Source organism: Danio rerio, chromosome 18 (assembly GCF_049306965.1).
Source record: "Danio rerio strain Tuebingen ecotype United States chromosome 18, GRCz12tu, whole genome shotgun sequence".
Taxonomy (NCBI): domain Eukaryota; kingdom Metazoa; phylum Chordata; class Actinopteri; order Cypriniformes; family Danionidae; genus Danio; species Danio rerio.
In genome coordinates, this window is record NC_133193.1 from 19,474,713 (window position 1) to 19,496,729 (window position 22,017).

General features: G+C 38.1%; 1 protein-coding gene across 2 annotated transcripts in view; it reads left to right on the forward strand.

Annotated features, from left to right (window-relative positions):
* Positions 1 to 21,135, forward strand: part of cbln1 (cerebellin 1 precursor) — a 42,186-nt gene extending 21,051 nt beyond the window's left edge. Inside the window, exons 1-3 of one of the 2 annotated variants that reach the window (NM_001430964.1) lie at positions 15,276 to 15,805; positions 16,225 to 16,344; positions 20,071 to 21,135. In NM_001430964.1, coding sequence (NP_001417893.1) covers positions 15,554 to 15,805; positions 16,225 to 16,344; positions 20,071 to 20,268 — 570 coding nt within the window. In that variant the 5' untranslated portion in view covers positions 15,276 to 15,553 and the 3' untranslated portion in view covers positions 20,269 to 21,135. Of the gene's footprint in view, positions 1 to 15,275; positions 15,806 to 16,224; positions 16,345 to 20,070 lie in introns of those variants that run through there. The other variant, XM_073929025.1, reaches the window with a different exon arrangement.
* The last annotated feature ends 882 nt before the right edge of the window (positions 21,136 to 22,017 follow it).

Consider the following 22,017-nt stretch of genomic DNA (forward strand, 5'->3'; position numbering starts at 1 on the left):
TCGCAAAAAAAAAACATTGTTCATTTTGATTTAAAATGGACTTTAATGAGCGACATTTGGAGAAAATTGTAAGTTGCTCATCAGGCTGAGTGTCAAGCAAGTGTGTATCTGTGACACTAGTGCTGTTATTACCAAGGGATCAGAAGTGAAGATTGTTCCGTTTCCCATCAGCAGTGGCCCTGGTATCGATCTTTTCTGTCAACACGCCACTCCTATACTCTGTTTACTGAGGACACACACACCTCGTGTGCTCAGTGCAGACTGTATCTGCATGGTGGCCGGGGCTGCTGAGTGTTTACAGTATTTAAATAAACAGTCTGGCATGTCTCAAACAGAGATACACATGCTGACACACTGTAATCGCATGCAGAAATACTTACATGAATGCATTGCTGCTAACTGGGGACTATAACTGCCATGAACACTAAGGGGAACATAAAGTTTTTAAAGTTTAGCCTGATTTACTTCAGCAAACTTTTTGAGCAATGTTGCAGGACAACTTTGGGAAATTATCCCAAAAAGAGACAACCAGGTGAGACACAGGGTAACTAATGGGTTACAAATACAGTATTGTTGCCCATTTTTAATAGAAAAGCAACATTGCAAATTTGCCCAGCAACATTGCTCAAGAAATGGCCCACTGTATCATCAGCATTAGTGTCTAAATGACTGAAATGGCCAATCAAATCAAAATAGGTGGAGCTTTACTGTTCACAGTTATTAGACTGTGGTGACCATGCAATAATTCTGTTTTTATTGGTAAAGGAGTTTGGGGTGAGACTTAACAAGGTATTCAGTTGATGACAGCTGTTTCATGATAGAAATGTAAAACAATCTAAATTAAGATCCTTTGATGCAAACAAAAATTTACAAATCATCAAATTTATTTTTCTGATTTGTGTTTTTTAGCATATTATACTCAGTCATTCTTACATTTAAAATACAAATAGTTACAGATTTACAGTTTTTTTAATAAAATAAACAGTTCACAATTAAAAAAATGCTGTTAATTTACTTGCCTTCAGACCATCTAATATGCAGATTACATTTTTCCTCAGTAGAGGACAAAATTGTATAGTTTAATTTAACCTTTTTTAAAGATTCTTTAAATTTTTCCTCAACATTAAAATTGTTTTTAATATAATAATAACAATTTCTTACATTTATATAGCGCTTTTCGCGACACTCAAATCGCTTTACATATTTCTGAGGGCAATCTCCTTATCTACCACAAGTGTGCAGCATCCACCTGGATGACGCGACGGCAGCCCTATTGTGCCAGACCACAGACCACACACCAGCTGATTGGTGGAGAAGAGACAGAGAGATAAAGCCAACTATGATGAAGGGATGGTTAGGAGGCCAAGATGAACAGATTTAAACCCCTACTCTTTTTTTTGAATGACATCCTGGGATTTTTAATGACCACAGAGAGTCAGGTTTAGTCCCCTTCTATAAACTGGGGCGTTAGGACCCACACAGACCACAGGTGAGCACCCCCTGTTGGCCTCACTAACACCACTTCCGGCAGCAACCTAACTTTCCCATGTGGTCTCCCATCCAGGTACTAACGGGGCGCAACCCTACAGTGGCCATCCATATGAGAGTTGCAGAGAGCTGGCTGCCAGTGATATTTTCCCCAACATATTCATTTGGGTATTCTTTATTTGAGTTGATCCTAAAGTATTTCTTGAAGTTATTTTGTTATTCACTCTAGTTTTGGCACTGACTAATCTAATGTATACACAAATATATTATTAAATCTGAAGCATCCCTCCTCCTAAACTAAATATGCTAAAGCAACAGCTGATGACATCATTTACTAACACATTTACTATGGTATTAAGTGCCATACTATACTATCTCATACATTGTACTGCATAGGAAACATGTAACATCCTTTTAGCTGGGTTGAATGAAATGTGGATTTTGCCAAAGTAGTGTGTTGCAGTCCAGAGACACAAAAGCACAGATTGTTTTTCATTGATGTGTCATACACACTGCATCAGGCAATGTTGTAAACTTTAATGGCTGATGTCATCACCTTTTTTGGTGATTGTAATTGAAATTCAAGCTCAAGATTGTACTACAATTCATGTTGATTGTTGTGATTTATAACATATTGTACAGTACATACAGTACCTTTTGAATGGCCATCAATGGAGAAATGTGTTTTTGCTGCCAGATGGTGTTATTGCAGTATTCACCAGCAGGAGCTACCTGTGTCACATTAACAGCAAAACCTTGACCCTTTAGTCCTCACACCTATCACAGTCACCCTTACCCTTAGTACATAGGGAATACATCGAAAGTCTGCTTTTATGACTTAAGTTTTAATTGAGTTTAATTGAATTTTGTGTTGTTGTTAATAGCAGTATTATTATTATGGTCACATCTTTACAATAAGGTTTTATTAGTTAATGTTTTTACTAACATGAACTATGAACGATACTTGTACAGCATTTATTAATCATAGTTCAACATTTACTAATGCATTAATAACTTCCAATTTCATGCTTGTTAACTTTAGTTAATGCACTGTGAGTTAACTGACGAATAATGAACAGCTTTATTTTCATTAACTAACTTGAACTAACATGAACAAATACTGTAATAATTGTATTGTTCATTGTTTGTTCTTGTTATTAAATATATTAACTAACATTAATTAATACAACCTTATTGTAAAGTCTTAACATTATTATTATTAAACAATCATTTTTACTATTATTATTTTATTTTTAGTATTTGTGAAAAACTGTAGTAATGCTTTCTCCTTTGAATATTTGTTGCTCGAATATTTTCATTGTTTTGGAAATTATTAATAGCAGTGGCTCTTGGTAATGGAATGTATCTTGAAATGTGATATTTAGTAATTAGGGTTTAAAAAACACTTTTACTTTATGGTTTTAATAATTAAACCATCTGAAAATATTGAAGATCACCTCTGCTTTCCTACAATTCCTGTCACTTCTAATCCAACTACAGTATTTGAGAAGTTCTCTTTCTCACCTTATTTCGCTCTTCACACATATTTTTGCACATTCTTCTGATTCATATTCTTGTATGAAAACTAGATGGCAGGTTCATTTAGTGGTGTGAGCTATTTCTGTGAAGGATAATTATGTAAAATTGATTGAATGGGCATCCTAATGACTTCCTTTCTTATGTATTTTCTACTTTTGATTGTATAAATACTATTTTAGGCTTGTTATAATAAACGTATATGGTTTTAATGTAGAAATCACATTATTCATTCACAGTTTCTAGATGGTTAAATGAGGGGTAATGTCTTTCTAAACATTTCGAAATCTTCAAAAAGAGAGAGCTGCTGGTTAATTTAAATAATAATGCAGAGCATTTATTGTGTTGGAAGAGCTTGTTCATTGTTTACAGTGATACTTTGTATTTTGTGTTGATTTAAATATAACAGGCATAATTGTTCAGATGGAAGCTAATTCAAGTGAACTAATTAAAGTAAATTAAAGTGATTAACATAAATGGGCTTTTATATTGCTAGAAAAATAAGCTTTTATAATCACTGCAAATGTGGTCCAGAAAGCAAATATCTCAATTCATTTTAAAAAGTTTTATTTTCCAAACAGATTCACACAGGCTTAAAGAATGTTGGCGTTTAAATGTTTCCAACTGTCCCTTCATACTGAGGAGGACATTATGAATTTTCATTTTATGAGGGGGTGGCACGGTGGCTTAGTGGTTAGCACTGTTGTCTTACAGCATGAAGGTCACTGGTTCCAGTCTCGGCTGGGCCAGTTGGAATTTCTGTGTGGATTTTGCATGTTCTCCCCGTGTTCACGTGGGTTTACTCCAGGTGCTCCAATTTCTCCCACAGTCCAAAGACATGTGATATAGGTGAACTGAATAAAATAAATTGGCCAAAATGTCTGAGTGTGTGAAGGAGTGTTTATGGGTGTTTACCAGTACTGGGTTGTGGTTGGAAGGGCATCAGCTGCGTAAAACATACAGCGTAAAAAAACAGAAAAGTTGAAGGTTCATTCAGCTGTGGCGACCTTTAAAAAAGACACTAGGGGCTTTATTTTAATGATCTAGGTGCAAAGTCTAAAGCGCAGGGCTCAAAAGCATTAAGGGTGTGTCCAAATTCACTTTTGCTATTTTAAGGACGGAAAAATCCGCTCTGCACCATGGCACATGGTCTAACAAGGTTGAGTTAATTCTTTTAATGAGTTATAAGGGTGTTTTGAGAATAAAACAATCAAAGTTTCATCTCCCATTCCATCCAAGAGTCTCGCCATGGCCCATTTGCTATTTACATGTATTTACTAGTGTAAAAACTGAACACTTCACTTGTGAGAAAACAGATTGTGAGTTAAACAGATCCTCTGCAGTGCGAGGTTAAAGCATGAGCCTTCTCTATTTGGCCTCTTTACTTTCACTTTATATCATTTGTGGATAAAGGCTGATTTCTACTTCTGCGTCAAACGCCGGCGTATGCTACGGCACTGACGCATAGCCCTTTGCCGTGGCCGTCGGCGTCGCTGACTTGCACCTCTCAAAAAATGTAACTACACGTCGCAACAACACATAGCGCAAGCTCTGTGATTGGTCGGCTTGTTAGCGCCGACGAGTCTGGGCGGGACAGAGAGCCGCGCGAATGGCGCGAGCGATTGTTTACAAGTGTGGAGTCCCGTGAAGGAGCTCCGGATGGAAAGTTTTGTTCTGTGTTTACCTCATGGTTAAAGTTGTTGCACGTCTGCCGGTTCCTGCCTCAAAATGAGCGAGTTTGAGTCACTTGTACATCCAGGAAGTGTTCAGAAAAGCAAAACAGAAGCGAAGAAACTCGACACAGAGGAACATTTACATCTTACTGCCCACTAGCGTTTTGGAAGTGTTAATGCAGACCAACAGAGACAGCGCGCAGAAGTATAAATGCACAGCTGCGCGCGTTGCCTGCGCCGTGAGTTACGCCGGTCACTTGACGCAGAAGTATAAACCAGGCTTAAGGGAACGTGTTGGACGCGCACTCACTGAAGACATCCATTAGCCTACATAATTAATTTCATTTAAGCACAAAGATTTGTTTCAAAACTATTTCTAAATTCAGTGCTAATTTCTAGCAAACGAATAAATGAACAATAATAACAAAGTGTGGTCAAAAATTGAGTTTTAAGTTTTGATTTGAATGTACCGAATGTTGGAGCATATCTGATCATTTCTGGATGCTGATTCCAGGGGGGGCACAGTAGCTGAAGGTGGATTTACCCTGCTTTGACTAAACTCTTGAAAATTCTAATTTATTTGATCCTAATAATCCGAGTGACCTGTTAGGTTTGTATTCAATGAGCATATCTGTATTGTATTAAGGTCCTGGGCCATTTAGTGATTTATAGACCAGTAATATTGCTTTAAAATCTATTCTGAATGTAACTGGGGGCCAGATTAAAGACCTGAGGACAGGTGTGATGTGCTCTGATTTTCTGGTTCTGGTCAGAATCCTGGCAGCAGCATTCTGGATAAACTGCAACTGTCTGACTTTTTGGCAAGGCCAGTATAAGGAGGCCATTACAGTAATCCACCCTGCTGCTGATAAAAGCATGAACAAGTCTGGAAACAAAGCATCCAATTTTTGCAATGTTTTTGAGATGATGTTAGACTGTTTCAGTTAATGCTTTGACATGACTACTGAAATTTAGATGAGGAATAGGTCAAGAAAAATCGTGCCGCCTTATTTTTTAAGGACAATTTAACTTTCTAGTGATCTCGACTTTAATCAAACTGACAAAAATTTTGTTAAGATTTGAACAAAACATTGTTGAAACCTGATTATCTTTTGTTGTCTTGACTTTCGGCATAATTTAAACAACTTTTTTTGCAACTATTATTTTTAAGAGTCGAGGACAGGAAAAGTTTCAAAACAATTTATTTTTTCAAAACAATTTATTTTCTCTTTTTAAATATTTTGCCACTGATTTCTTTTTAATTGTAAGTAATTAACTTGTAAGTTTTCACAAATGTCATCATACACATGAGAATATATAACTTTATCACAACAAGAAGGTCACTGGTTTGAGCCCAGACTAGGTCAGTTGGCATTTTTGTATGGAGTTTGCATGTTCTCCCTGTGTTTGTGCGGGTTTCCCCCACAAGTCCAAAGACACGTCGTATAGGTGAATTGAGTTAGCTAAATTGGCCATAATGTATGTGTATGAATGAGTGTGTATGGGTGTTTCCCAATGATGGGGTGCAGCTGGAAGGGCATCCGCTGTGTAAAACACATGTTGGATAAGTTGGCTGTAAAAAGGCTAAATTGAAAAGAAAGTGCCTGAATGAACTTTGATTCATCTACATATATATATATATATATATATATATATATATATATATATATATATATATATATATATATATATATATATATATATATATATATATTTATTTATTTATTTATTTTTTTTTAACATTTTTTACATTTCATTTCATACATTTTTTTTAATTCTGGAGTCATTTTTTTTTATATATTTGGCATTTTTTAATGCATTGTGACGCATTCATACCTAAACTAATAAAGTAATGATTTTCTCTGTCAGATTAAGTTTTTAAATATATTTGTCGCTCAGTTGTATCTTGAGATACCGTATACAGTAGCCATAATCCTCAGTGCATCTGTCCGAAGTCTCTACTAGCATCATAACACAAATACAGTAAATACTCCTCCTATTACCTGAATTGCTCTTTCCACACAGCATCCCAGATACTCTTTTCCCCTCGCAGTCCCAAACTCTCCCTTTCAGAATCCTACTTTCTCTCTCCCAATTTTTGGTTTTCTTCTCTCCGTTCTCCATCTGCCTCCTATCAGGCTGTCTCTCTTTATTACGGACCGCCTGCGTCTCTCACCTTGTCCCCTGAAAACCCCACCTCGTGAATTAAACCCAGAGAGAGACGGAGTGAGCGAACAACCCAAACGATAGAGGACCGAGAGAGCGGCCAAAACCAGCGAAAGTGATGACAGGTTATTTTTCACCAGCCCTCCCTAGACTGCGCAATGCTGTTTTCTCTTCTCCTCTGACACATGGAAGATTTAATCTAGCTATCTCTGGGCGGCTCTTCCGCTCCTGTAACCAAATGAAAGCCATGATTACACGCGTTACAGGCGGGGGGGGGTCTGGAGGCCTTGGCTCCTAAAATACAAAACAAAAAAAAGGCCAGAGCAGCAGATTCGCCAGGCTCTGCAGGGTGATTCAGAGTGTTCATGTGTGTTTGCGTGTAAAACGTTGCCTTTATTGTTATGGAGGTTTATTGTTTGTGTGGCAGGTGGGAGACATCATGAACTATAAAAGTAAATCGCACACCGAGGACCCACACACTGCTGCTTTAAATGATTATTCTAATGACCTCCCTCCTCATCTAAATCTCTCCTCCCATCCTTATTCTGAAGGAGAAACACTTTGAGTAATATTACAGGCAGCAGGGCAGACGCACAGACTTCTATTTTTGTATACAATGTCATATGAGTCATAACTTGTTTACGGTGCTGTACGCTTCAAATTATTTCGTGCAGATTTCTTTTAGTAGACTCTTTAGCCTTTCCTGTGATTGCTGTAAGATATCAAAAGAGGGCACAGTTCCTTCAATTCATGCGGTTTAAAGAATTGTTAGAAAGCAATTCAATGATATCTCTTGTTTTGCCTTTGAGGGAGTTGTGTGACTGTCTCTTTAAGAGTCAAGTGAGTCCTATATCACCGCATGCAATATTTATTTTATTCCAGTGCAAGGTCTTAATGGTTATTTTCCCAGCCAGCTGAGTGCACCATAACTCCAGCGCAAAGCAGCAGAGAACACGGAAATCGGATAGATATTTTGCGTTTAGATAAAAGAATGTCTATTTGGTGATTTTTTTTGGGAAGGGGGATAAAAGCTTCTTATCCTCTTGTGATGCCATGACTACGCAGTTTTATTTTTGCAAACTCTGATTAAGGTGGTTTTATTGCCTGATTTTGACTGAAAATGTGCAATTTGAATAATTGAACTGTATTGTCAGTGGCTTTGGGAGCAAAGTGTTGGTTATTTTAAGTGTCCAGTGTACATTTATATCTCTTCATTAATGCCGAGTTCAGACTGCATGATTTTCAAAGTAGTCATGTCACAGATGTTTTCACACTGCATGACTATCCGGGTTAGCGTTTTGTCGCTGCTTTGTTTACACTGCAAGATGGATTGGCGACAGGGATATTCACATTGCATGACTTTACTATAGGAAGAATCGCAGACAGCTTCGTCCAAACTACTGTATGTCTCACAACCAAAAACACGTAGTATATCTTTTGTTATTAACTACATAATGAGAAAGAAGCCTTTAATGAGGTAGAAAATGTACATATTTGCTCACCTGGGTTTAAAGGGAATTAGCCATTCAACTTAAGTTGATAATAAACTAATTTCTTTCTGTATGAAACGTCAAACAAACACGGTTGCTCCTGAGTTCTGTCAAACCTCCACTAGTTTTTCCTCTATTTCGTGGGTCCAAATAAACCGAAAAAGAGCGCTTTTAACTTCTCCTCCAGCCTCCCGCTGGCCTGCAGCAGGTATACACACACGCACACACAAGTGAAAGCTGCTCTCTCATTGGCTGTAGGCGATCGCTGATGTTATTTTCAGTCAAAACTCAATTCACACAGCATGATTTGAATCGCCGACAGCTTCAGATATTTAGCATGCCAAATATCTCGCAGGCATCGGCGATTCTCTCAGATCGCTTCTTTGAAAGTTCATACTGTGTGATTGTCACTCACATGCACGAGCAGCGATTTGCCTGTGCTTTCAGGCATTTGTTGGCGATTTCTCAAACCTGTCGGCGAGCCAAAATCGGGGCTAAAATCACGCAGTCTGAACTAGGCATAACTTGATTAGAATTCTGTCATCTGGCTACCAGCACTGTACAAATGATCAGATTGGAAAAATAAGTACAGAGGTTGGACAATGAAACTCAAATGACTGGTTATAGACCACAATAATGCCTTAATAAAATGTAACCATTTTTGTTAATTTATAATTAACATTAATTGGCATCACTTTAAGTTGTATTTTCACTAATGTTCATTCATTCATTTTCTTTTCGGCTTAGTCCCTTTATTCATCAGGGGTCACCACAGCAGAATGAACCGCCAACTTATCCAGCATATGTTTTACACAGTGGATGCCCTTCCAGCTGCAACCCATCACTGGGAAACATCCATACACACTCATTCACACACATACCTTATGGACAATTTTAGCATACCCAATTCACCTATAGCGCATGTCTTTGAACTTGTGGGGGAAACCCGGAAGAAACCCATGCCAACATAGGGAGAACATGCAAACTCCATTCCGAAATGCTAACTGACCCAGTCGAGGCTCAACCAGCTTGCTGTGAGGTGATTGTGCTACCCACTGCGCCACTGCGTTGCCTATTCATTCATTCATTTTCAACCAGGTATTTATTATATTGTTAACAAATAATTATGCATAATTTCATGCAATCAACCCTAAATCTTACAGGAATTCTAAATCTTACTATATTGAGAGTACATGTAATTAATTAATGTTACTAAGTAGTTAAATGAAGTTTCACTGTAATAAGGGCACATTAAATTAAAGTGCAACCCATTATTTTGCCGTGTACAGTATTTGAATTTCAAGTCATTTTACCTTATTACATTAAAAATAGAAGTGCAAAAACACCTAGGCACTAAAACACAAAGGTTGTGGGTTCGATTCCTAAAGCAGGTAGCCTATAATTACAAAATGTGTACTATCAATGCAATGTTTTTTATTTTTATAAAGCCATCTGCCAAAAGCTTTGTGTTTATCAGAAATAGAGCATGCATCAGATTGTCACAGATTTGCAGTCTCATGTCATGCGCCACCCAGTGTGAGCAGAATCACTGATCATAGCGCGTTCTATTATTTTTAGTCACGTCACGTCACATTGCTTGTGTCTGGTGTAAACACAGTGTCAGTTCACATCAGGCTGGAGCTAAAAAATACACTGCGAACAGTAAACAACCCTACTGTATGCACACCTTTCCCCTTGCTGACACTGAAGAAATTGTGTAAAGTGGTGACACAGATGTACACCTTTCCTCGTGTCCTTGTACATCTCTGCTGGAGTGGACTCAAGCCAAACTCTTTTAAAATCACATTACCGAATCGCCTACAGGACAGAAACTATATTTCTGACGAGCCACCAACAGATCGCCAATAACAGACTAATGTGATTTGTCAAATTGAATTAACAACGCTTTACATTTTTGATTGGATTACCCCCTGCAAAAAATGGAGCAGTCCTCTCCTATAATCAAGTTAATCATCACTTTCACCTCAAAATGTGTAAAATGAAAAGGGAACAAGGTTCATTAAATATACAGCACAACATCCTCACGTTTTTAATGTGATTAGTATCAGTCTTTCATTTCGAAAGAGGAAACAAGCTAGCGGCAGAATCCGTAACTGTACGCCTCTCAATCCTATTTGGAATCGAAAACAGTTTAGCTCGGAGGATTATTTGCATTCAGTTGAATCTGTATTTACTCACCAAGACACATCTAGATGCTTGCTTTTTAGTTTTCCATAAACAAACAATAACTAAGGAATGTTTGGAGTTATGCGGGCTCCAAGGGAAAACATGTCATTTGTGAGGTGATAAATATTTTAGCGTGCTAATTACTTTGGTTGTTAACTTCTCCTTTTGAGAACTGAAGTGTTTGAATGCTAATTGTACTTTAACGACTATGTTCCAGGTAGCCCTGCTCTGCTGGGAGGGATCTGCACTTATCTTGATTTTCCTTTTCTCGTCATTTGGACAGACATGCGTTTTGTTGTTATGTTCTAGAGGTGTTTTCCTGCTCTAGCAGCCAGGCATTGAGAGCCAGCTGGCAGCAGCGCACACACCGTCACGCCTAACATGTCACTGACACACCTCTCTTTCTCTCTCTCTTTATTTATTTTTTTTACACCATCCTCGCTTCATGATGCAGGGAGATGGAAGCACCTTAGGCAGCAGAATGATGCAACGAGACCTGCGGGATGTGGAGTGTGACAGGACATTCCTCACAGGGAAGCTGTCACTAGACAACATCTGTCCTGACGCTCCGCTAACCTGACTTTCACTGTTCATCTACAGCTTCAGAAGACTGTCATGCCTATCCATCTATCTATCTGTCTGTCTGTCTATCTATCTATCTATCTATTTATCTATCTATCTATCTATCTATCTATCTATCTATCTATCTATCTATCTATCTATCTATCTGTCTGTCTGTCTGTCTGTCTGTCTGTCTGTCTGTCTGTCTGTCTGTCTGTCTGTCTGTCTGTCTATCGTTTTATCTATCTATCGTTCTATCTATCTATTGTTCTATCGTATTATCTATCGTTCAATCTATCTATTGTTCTATCATTCTATCCATCTATTGTTCTATCGTATTATCTATCGTTCTATCTATCTATTGTTCTATCATTCTATCTATCTATTGTTCTATCATTCTATCTATCTATTATTCTATCGTTCTATCTATATATCATTCCATCCATCCATCCATCCATCCATTCATCTATGTCCATTTATCTGTCTGTCTGTCTGTCTGTCTATCAATATCATTCTATCAATCCATCCATCCATCCTTCCTTCCTTCCTTCCATCCATCTATTGTTCTATTATCTATCTATCTATCTATCTGTCTGTCTGTCTGTCTATCTATCGTTCTATCAATCCATCCATCCATCCATCCATCCATCTATCGTTCTATTTATCTGTCTGTACATCAGGGGTGCCCAATCTCAGTCCTGGAGGGCCGATGTCCGGCAGTGTTTATCTCGAACTTGCTTCAACACACCTGCCAGGATATTTCTAGCAAGCCTACTAAGAGCCAGATTAACTAGCCCACACTGTAAAAAAAATCTGTAATTTTACGGTTTATTTCTGGCAGCTGAGGTGCTGGGAAAATACGTAAAATAACGGCTGTTAAATTACAGAAATGTCCTTTAATTAAAATTTCTGGTAAATTTCTGTAATTCAACCTCTGTTATTTTACAGAAAATTTCTGTAATTTAACAGCCATTATCTTAACTAATAAACTGTAAAATTATTTTTTTTTACAGTGCAGGTGTGTCTCATTGGGGTTGGATTTAAACTATGCAGGACACTGGCTCTCCAGGACCAAGTTTGGGCACCCCTGATCTACAAGTATCTGCCATAGGGAACTTGAACCAGCGACCTTCTTGCTGTGGGGCGACAGTGCTAACCACTGAGTCACCGTGTTGCCCTTGTATTCTGTCTGGATTATATTTCTGGCCTATGCATCATATTGTGCCCTTTAAAGTGACACTGACAACCAAAAATGAAAACTCTCTCATGTTCTTATCCTAATGTGGCTGCAGATTTTAGCTGTATGATTTTTTTTTTGTTTCAAATAAGCTTCAATATTTGTAGTCTATAAAATGCAGGTGCACCATACCCCTAAATTTTCATACTTTTCTCACACATATGTAATTTCTCTTCAGAGGTTGTGTGGGTTGCCATAATGTCATGTTTATGCAGTTTTTGATATGTGGATGACCATTCCAGAGATGACATGTTTTGTACTTGTGCCATTGCATTTTGTTTAGTTGTTACTCCTTTGATCATACCCTTGCTCCGTATGCCTGCTTGATATTTTATTTGATGTATTTCACTTTGATGATTCAGTATGATGAAACAAAAATCATCATTCTTGTTTTTATTTTGGCTTATTTACTATATTCCTTCCTTTTTAATTCTCAAGTTTAAAGTTGTACTTCAATGGTTTGTTTTCTGATTATTTACGCTTTTTTTCCGTTACAGGACCTTGATCTCTGTTCTGACAACTTTTAGTTGAAAAGTTGAACTAAAGTTACATTTTAGTAGTTTGAAATTATATGATGTCTGGGTTAGCACTGTCGCCTCACAGCAAGAAGGTTGCTTGGGCAGTTGGTATTTCTGTGTAGAGTTTGCAAGTTCTCCCTGTATGGGCGTGGGCTATAGGTAAATTGAATAAACTAAATTGTCCATAGTGTATGTGTGTGAGTGTGTATTAGTGTTTCCCAGTACTGGGTTGCAGCTGGAAGGCCATCCACTGTGTAAAACATATACTGGAAAAGGTGGTGCATTCCACTGTGGCGACCCCTAATCAATAAAGGGACTAAGCCGAAAAAAAATGAATGATTGAATAATGTTTGGGTTGGTGATGTAAATGATTGTCCAAAAAACCAAAACAAACAAATGATCTGCCAGTATTGTAACACAATAAGAGGAAAAATAACGCAATACGTTTTAAAAAAATACTTTAATTATAATCTGATTTTATGAGTTTTTCGAGTTTAGATTTGCGGATAACGTGAAGTGTGAGACGATGAACACATAACTGCATGTTTTAGCTTCCAGCGCTTTTAAGGCATTTTTAACAGCACACCACTGCAGTCTTGTGGGTGGCTGACCTTACTAAAGCTGTGCCTACAGCTCATCATCTCTTCTTTAGAACATTTCTTTTGATAAAGTGAATAGGTGACTTGCTGACTCCAGATCAGCATGCCGTCTGCTCCTGTTGAGATAACTGTGAGATACAGGTGGTGAAATACCTACTGTTTATTCTCTTTGCTTTCACCATAACAGCAGGTACCCATACGTTGGTGTGCACATAAAAGTATCTGTGTATAATTATATATTTTTTTCTCCTGTACCAGGTCCAGATCTGCAAATACTAACAAAAACACTTCCCTTTCATATGTGGCGTCCAATTTAATGAACTATCGGCTCAACTCTCGTATTCTCCTACATGCTTTGTTGTCGCTGTTTCTTTCAAATGTCAAGCTCGTCCTCTGTTCTTGTTTAGCTCGCCATGTCTCTTTTCTTGCTAAAACCTGCTCAGTGATCTCATTTATTAAATGTCATGTAGGAACTGCGCTGGCGCAGAATGAGCGCTGTCAGAAAAAATGAGAATCGCGCGGGCCTCAGACGCCACATGCCATCAACAACTCTGCGCCAAATATTTGGAGCAACAGCATATGTTCCCTAAGTTTGCGGCGTAAATGTTCTACGCAGACTTCTCCGTTTATTCACAATGCGTCAGCTGTTTCCCAAGACTGCTGTGGTAGATAAAGATTGTTGTATAGCCAGTAGTTATTCAATTGCCACAGTTAAACTATGGTGATTTTTATATCCACGGTATTGCATTAGAAGCATGTGGTATAATTGTTTTAAAAATGCATAATAAAAAGATATCTGTGCCAAAACCCGTAATAGGTTAAATCTATTTAAACCTATTTAATAAAAATGTATTTCTAGCCTACATTATACGATACATTAACAAGTAAAATGTGCTTTGCAGCTTAAATATAGTCTACCCATAACTGTCGTGAAGGTGGTAAAATAAAGGCCACCACACCAAGACTTGCGTTAATTAAAATAGCCTTTTCTTGAGCCATAGCTAAAAATACAGGCAGACTGACAGTTTAGTAACAAAATATCGCCTAACTTACTTGTAAATATTTAACATTTAATAAAAAATACACAAAGGATCTGCAAAAAAACGTCCAGGATTTTTATGAATATTTTTTAAAGAAATAGCCTACTTAACTTACAATAAAAAAATAGTTGCACATTGTAAATGCATGTTAAATTACATTCTTTATTTTTACTTTAAAAGCCCATATTTGTAAAGTAAAATTAAATTTCTTCTCCATTATATTGAATTTATTATTTGAATTTATTATTTTCCATATTTTAATTTTCCTTTCTAACAAAATCACTTTTTTAAGACGCGGTCTTCCTGTTAAAAGTTGACTAGCGGAAATATGTTGCTTATCATCCTTTTCCTCAGCAATAGGTGTCCGGTGGTGAGCAAAACAACTTTTTCAACTTCTTCCACCCGCCTTTCATGAAGCCAGCCTCCGCTGCGTTTCCGCGCGCTCCCAATCCATTCATCTTGAGTTAGAATTATGGCATGGAAGAATAAATTGCGTCCTTGTGTCCGGCAGAACGATGATAAAATAACGCGCCCCTATTTTCAGCGGATCGGGGTGTCATCCCCTTCTGTCTGCTGAGTAGGATCCACCTGTAAGATACTCCTTTTGAGGGGTGGGACCCCATCGGCGCTGTCACGAGAAGAGGCGGTCCATGCACTAGCTTGGAAAAAGGATTGGAAAAGTAAAGAGCGTCTCCTGCGCTGATTGGGGGCCCGGAGGGGAGAGCGAGGAGGGCGGGAGGATTGCGCTCACGAGCCTTTGTGTTTCACTTCTAATATCTCACATATCAATAATTGAGCGCGCGAGCAGACGGACCCCACGCGCTATGTATTCTACTGCGCGCGAGCAGGGAAAGGGCCTTGATCCGCTTCCAGTCGGCTCTTCTACTACGGACTGAAAGGGAACGAGTGGGGAAACTGTTTTAGTCTTAACTTGAACTGTTTGGAAGGACTTCATTGTACAGTGAGGACAGGTGTGGAGTGTTTTTGGTTCGGGATTTGAGCGGGCTGTGTTGTCTTTGAGAGAAGACTGCTGTTAGGTGCGGAGCGAAGTTGGCATGATGTTGACGTTGGTGCTCGGCGCAGTGTGGTTAGTGTGCCATGCATACGCACAGAACGAGACAGAGCCCATCGTATTGGAGGGGAAATGCTTGGTCGTGTGCGATTCAAATCCCACCTCAGACCCCACTGGGACGGCTCTTGGGATATCGGTGCGCTCGGGAAGCGCCAAAGTGGCTTTTTCCGTGGTGAGAAACACGAACCACGAGCCGTCGGAGATGAGCAATCGAACTATGGTGATCTACTTCGATCAGGTACAGTTTCAGTATGGAAAGAGGCACGTGTTTTGTTTAATCTTACTTTTGACGCGTTGGGATCAGTGGGATGTTTTTTTGTGTCACGGTTACAAATGCAAACCAGATCGCAAAATCAAAGAAATATCGCAGCAATGAAAGCTTTAACTGATACGTGTAATCTAGGGAGATGTCACATTTCCTTCCACTTCGTTAAAGGTCAATTACAGGCTAATGGCTTTCAATTATATCTAATAGCCGTGAACTTCTTTGTCGTGTCTTAAAACTATCCTCCATCTGCTCTTGTATGTATAATCAATTGATTTGCTGCTTTGTACAAGCGAGTTTTCACTGTAAAACTTCAAGAGACAAAACTTATTGTAATAAGGCGTTTTTAAGCGATGTTTGGCTTCGATTCTGATGTCTGCATCCTCCTTCAGGTACTGGTCAACGTTGGTAGAAGTTTCGACGAAGAAAGGAGCAATTTCTTCGCCCCGCGCAAAGGGATATACAGTTTTAATTTCCACGTAGTGAAAGTGTATAATCGTCAAACTATCCAGGTAAGTGCACATTCCTTAATGGTCACCATTCTCTAACGTATTTTTGGTGCACTTGGGGCATTGAATTAGTTGAGAAAATTGCTAAATCCAAGTCTTTCTTTAGGTTAATTCTTTGTTTTATTACCTCAATTAAAACGAGATTAACACTCAGCCAAAAATTGGCCCGCAGACAAGACTGGCGCGTGTTCAGGACCATGGACAGTGAATGCTCTGCTCATGACCGATTCGACTTCTGATTTTTCAATGTCTGTACAGCACTATATATATATATATATATATATATATATATATATATATATATATATATATATATATATATATATATATATATATATATATATGTGTGTGTGTGTGTGTGTGTGTGTGCGCACGCTGTCTTTAGCCAATTTACATGTACTATCAAAACGCTGCATCTCAGAGGATTTACAACTCTCTTTATTCCGTGCAGGTCGTGCTGAAGGCAGTAGTTTGGAGCTGTGTATACGAGACTCACACACACTAATAAATGATGTGATTCATAAATCTAAACCAATGCTCTCTAAGATCATTTAATTAGGACAAATTAAACATTTGGAAATAGTCTTGGGTTGGAAGGCCTTTTTAAAGTTTTATTTAATGTATGCTAACCGCAAGAATTACAAGACTGATATTTAAGCCTTGTAAACTTTAATATTTTTATCACATCATTACCCAAATATCATGTGTAAGGAAGAGCCTATTGTTCATAGCCTGTGTTGCGCAATAAGTGTGAACAGATAGACACAGTGTAAAAGATAAAAACAAAATTTTCTAATAATGCTCATCTAATGTGTCTGGAGCAAACAGAAAATGTAGTTTTTACACATATTGTCTATAATTGATTCCATGCTGATTTGAATATAGACCTTAATTTCAATTAGTTCTAAAGCCACTTTTTTAATGAGCAAAGTTGTACTGAACTAATCACATATGTTTGGTTAGAGTAATACAACTGTCTGTGTGTGAAAGGCTTTGTTCTTTTATGTACACTTCAGACTTCAAAGAAAACATGATTTCCACTCTGTTGATCAGGGAGGGAGGAACAGGCCTCTGTATTAGCATTCAGAACATAGGATAAACACGCACAATGATCTAAAAAGCTCTATAAATAATATAGCAACACACTGTATCTGCATGGATCTCACAAATCTGTATGGAAAACACACACCGTGTTTGTATGAATTGTTTGCTTGGAGAACTGCATGCATTGGGTAGAAAAATTCTTATAGTCGATCTTGTTCAGTACTCGAAGGACAAGTCGGTTTATCAACACTTGGTATTTCAATGTGGAAAAGCTTTTTTAAATTCTGGTCTGCTTCAGGCGACAATCAAATGATCCCATACTCGATTTAAAATTCCAGTCAGTTGTTTTAATTGTAAGTTAATTTAATCATAAATCTCACAAACATGTTTTAGTTAACACATTATATTACGTTAGCTTTAGGGTGCAAAACTGAGAAGACAAGCACAACACAATACAAATTGTCAAAGAAAGTTCTTCTCATGTAAAGCTTGAACTCTTTTCAACAAAGCAGCAGACAGCCATGCATTTGAATATTGATTGCAGACATACTGGCCAGATTTTATTGAGCACAATTGTCTTTGTCGCAGATGTGACAGACGGTAATTAAGAAAATTACTCTCTGACCTAAAATAATGACCCTGTGAATAGATATGACAAAGGAGCGGGAAAACATTTTGTCGTCGCTCATGTCCAACCATTATGTATGACTGAGACAGGCAAAGGGATGGAGAGAGAGAGAAAGAGGGGGTTTGTCCTCCATCACTCCACTGCGTCATTTGGACAGGAAGCTGTCTGTCGTTACGTTAAATGCAGCATTAAATTATGTGTTGCGAATTACTCGCATTATCTCATTTTTGGGGATCTTTTATACAATGGTTCATTTGTATGTTCTACATGTACACGAAATGAGGACGGAATTCAAATTACATAGCCACAAAGCTGGAGGATTGTTTTTTGGAAAGTCACCCAATAAAAAAAAATGAGTTCAATGAACAAATGCATGCTAATATTTATCCTTTTATAACAGAAATTTCTCATAGTGTAATGGTGTTTTCGCTCAATGACAGCGATCCGGATTTTGTGTATCTGATGGTCACGCACAACATTCAAAGGTGCCTTTTCAATAACCACAAGCTCATTGCTTGCTTGCAGTATCAAATGTCATTTTCGCTCTACTTCTGGCACAATCTGAGAATGGTTTACATTAAAACACACACACACAAATAAAGCAGTGTGCCATTTTCATTTCCCCTGGCAAAGGCCCATAAATGCTTTGATCAATTTTTATGATTTCATAAGGAGCTGCCTACTGTATTATCAAGGGACTTGTCAGCCTTCAAAAGAAAAAGAATGGGAGTGTATAGATTGAGTGTGTTATTGTTAATGAGAAGATTAAAACAGGCTCTGATTTATACTAATAACATTACTGTTGCAGTTGGGGCTTTGTACTGTATACAAGTTTGTCATCCGTCTTTTGGATGAGATGATAAACCGAGGTCCAGACTCTCTGTGGTCATTAAAAATCACATAGCACTTTTCATAAAGAGTAGGGGTTTAACCCCGATCTCCTGGCCAAATTCCCTTTCAGCCCTTAACCATCATGGCCTCCCAATCATTCCCATCCACCGAATTGGCTGTATCAATATCTCTCCACTACACCAATAGCTGGTGTGTGGTGTGCGCACTGACGCCATTGTCCTGTGGCTGCCGTCGTTAGACATGGGACATTAACTGTTTTCAAGGTATACCGCGGTTTAAAAAAGTCAAGGTTTAAAAACTGCGAATATTTTTTGTAAGGTTTTTTTACGTTTTGTTTTAAAAATTTTTAGTATCAACACACAATATATAATAAATATATAATAGCAAAAAATGTATCCAAGTGTATCTGTTTTTTTATACCTAATGAAGACAGCAGATGTGAATGATTCAATTTAATTATTTAGCCTGACATGTTTACTGTTACAAAATATGAAATGTTTTTCAAAATAAAATATACTGTGTTTAAAGGGGAAAAATGTATTTTTTACCCAGACATTTAAAAAAAAACATATTTAAAACAGTTATCACAATACACTGTAAAAATAGCAGGGTTCCATATAATTTGTTCATGTTGAACCAACACAAATCGATTAAGTTAACTTTACACTTATGTGGATTAAACATAAAAAAATTAAGTTGTCCTAATGAAATCATCATTATTTATTACTTTGAACAAGCAAAAAAAAAAAAAAAAGTATCCAAAGTTATCATACAGAATGTTACATCGGCCCATGCCTAGCAGTCGCATTATTCAACTGAATGCTGTACATTGGTGGTGGTGTGGAGATACCCCTTTCATGATTGTGAAGTGTTTCGGGTGTATGGCCATACACACTCGAGAAATTTGTATTTTTTTGCTTGTTCAAACTACTTATTTAAAATAAGCTGAAACAACACAATTCTTGATATTTCATTGGAACAACTTAATTTTTTTATGTCAGATCCACATAAATTAGTTAAAAGTGTTACGTTAACTTAATCAATTTGTGTTGGGACAACATTAATGAATTGTGTGGAACCCTGCATTTTTACAGTGCACGATAAATGCGCTATATAAACACACACTACATTTGTTTGAATTCCTTCAAGCATAATTAGGTAGATTAAGCATTGGTCTCGCTAATTGAAATGCTTCCATGTTACAGGTGAGCCTGATGCACAACGGCTGGCCAGTGATCTCCGCCTTCGCTGGGGATCAGGACGTCACACGTGAAGCAGCCAGTAATGGCGTCCTGATTCAAATGGAGAAAGGTGACCGCGCCTACCTCAAGCTGGAGCGAGGCAACCTGATGGGCGGCTGGAAATATTCCACCTTCTCCGGCTTCCTGGTCTTCCCCCTGTAGAGGAGGGGTGTACCACAGAAGGACTATTGCTCTTTAGCTCGCCGGCTTGTGGGAGAAAGAAGGGATACGAGGGCGGATGAGAGATAGAATGATAGCAAGAATGTAAAGAAAACTATATAGGAAGAGAATATTTAGTGTGGCAGGCTCTCAGTCGCACTCACTTTGCTATGCTGCTTGACTACAGCTCTGGACAGCCAAAACTTTTTTTTATTATCCTTATGATAATTGAAGTAATACGGAAAGAAAGCATACAGAGGATCGTAGCCCTATCCCACCCCTCTCTTACACATCCTATCCACACTCCTCTGCTTTAAGGATCGTCCTTCAACAGACCCCCATTTCACAGCGGTCACATCTTTGTATATTCTCTCCATACGTACATACCGTGAGTCTCAAACGCCATTGTCATTCCTCTCAGTCCAGTCGCCCCTTCTTTCTCTGGCTCACCCTTTCTTGTTTCTGTGAGGGCGTCTGTTCTCTGAAGGATCTCTGAATCCCCACGAAAAGACTGCATACTGGATATATACATATATAAATACATAAAAAAATTTCTATATGATTATGATATACTCAATGCCTAAATGAATCTGGTCGACTCTCTGTATTTCTGTATTTCAGTGTTAATACTTAGTGATTGTGTGTGGATTTTCAGGCTGCTGTCCAACTACCAATGCTTCTTGTTTTTGTTTCGGTCGAAAAAAAAATGTGGCTAAGATGAAACTATATCAGAAATACTATAAAGTACAAAGTTTTATTATCATTGATTGTAATATATATGTGAATATTTAGCAGACGAAATCCTCCCTTTTAATCAATTAACCATTGTTTTTTTTTTCTTTGATTCAATAAAAATTAAATGGTACTTTTTATTTTTCTTAATCTGATTCTGTGCTTTGAAATTGGAAGATCGTCGCCCGCAGGTTTTAAAGAGCAGCAAACATTAATCATTTCACTAAAACGACTTCTGACAAAGCTCTGTGCGAGTTTGTGTGTGTGCCACAGAGACACAATGACACACTCTCAGTGTGTCTCATTGTGCTCTCTCATGATGTAGATATGCTTGGCTGGTCTCTCTCACTCTGTCCTTCGCTGTCTCTGTCTCTCTCTACCGGGTGATTGGGGCCTCTCTCTGCTGCACTCAAGGCTCTAATGAGCTCCTGGGGGGAAATTAGCGCTTGCATAATAAGCAAACCCCACTGTTTACACAAAAATCATGTTGCGTACATCTTTCCTACTTTTTTTTTCTTTCGTTTAACTTTTTTTTCCTGTTGCATTGTCCTTGAAGCATTTCATGAAAGGGATTTAAAGTCCATGTAATTGTTGGCTTCATTTGATGACAGCCTCTATCATTCCTTTCTTATTTGTAACCAAACTAAAAATACTCATAATTGGACGGATATGTTCAAACTGAGTCGTATTTGCAGAATAGCAAACACATAAATGAATCGGAAGATAAACCTTTATCCAATTCTTCCAACGTAGCAACAGGAGCTCAGCGTTCTGACAGGCGATGCTCGTCTGAGCACATTATAGCGCTATCTCGTCACTGCACGAAATAGCTACATTTGAGGGCCCTCTCAAGAAAACTTGCTGCTTCGGTGCTCACCGTTCAGAGGATATGAAGAGGGTGAATAGACAAGTGTTGAGCTGTGAAATGTTAACACAGCACCATAAGAGCCGTGGTGTCCCTCCTGGCCTGTGCCCAGACAGTACAGGCCCGTTTAAAACCACTCATTAGTGTCTGCACAC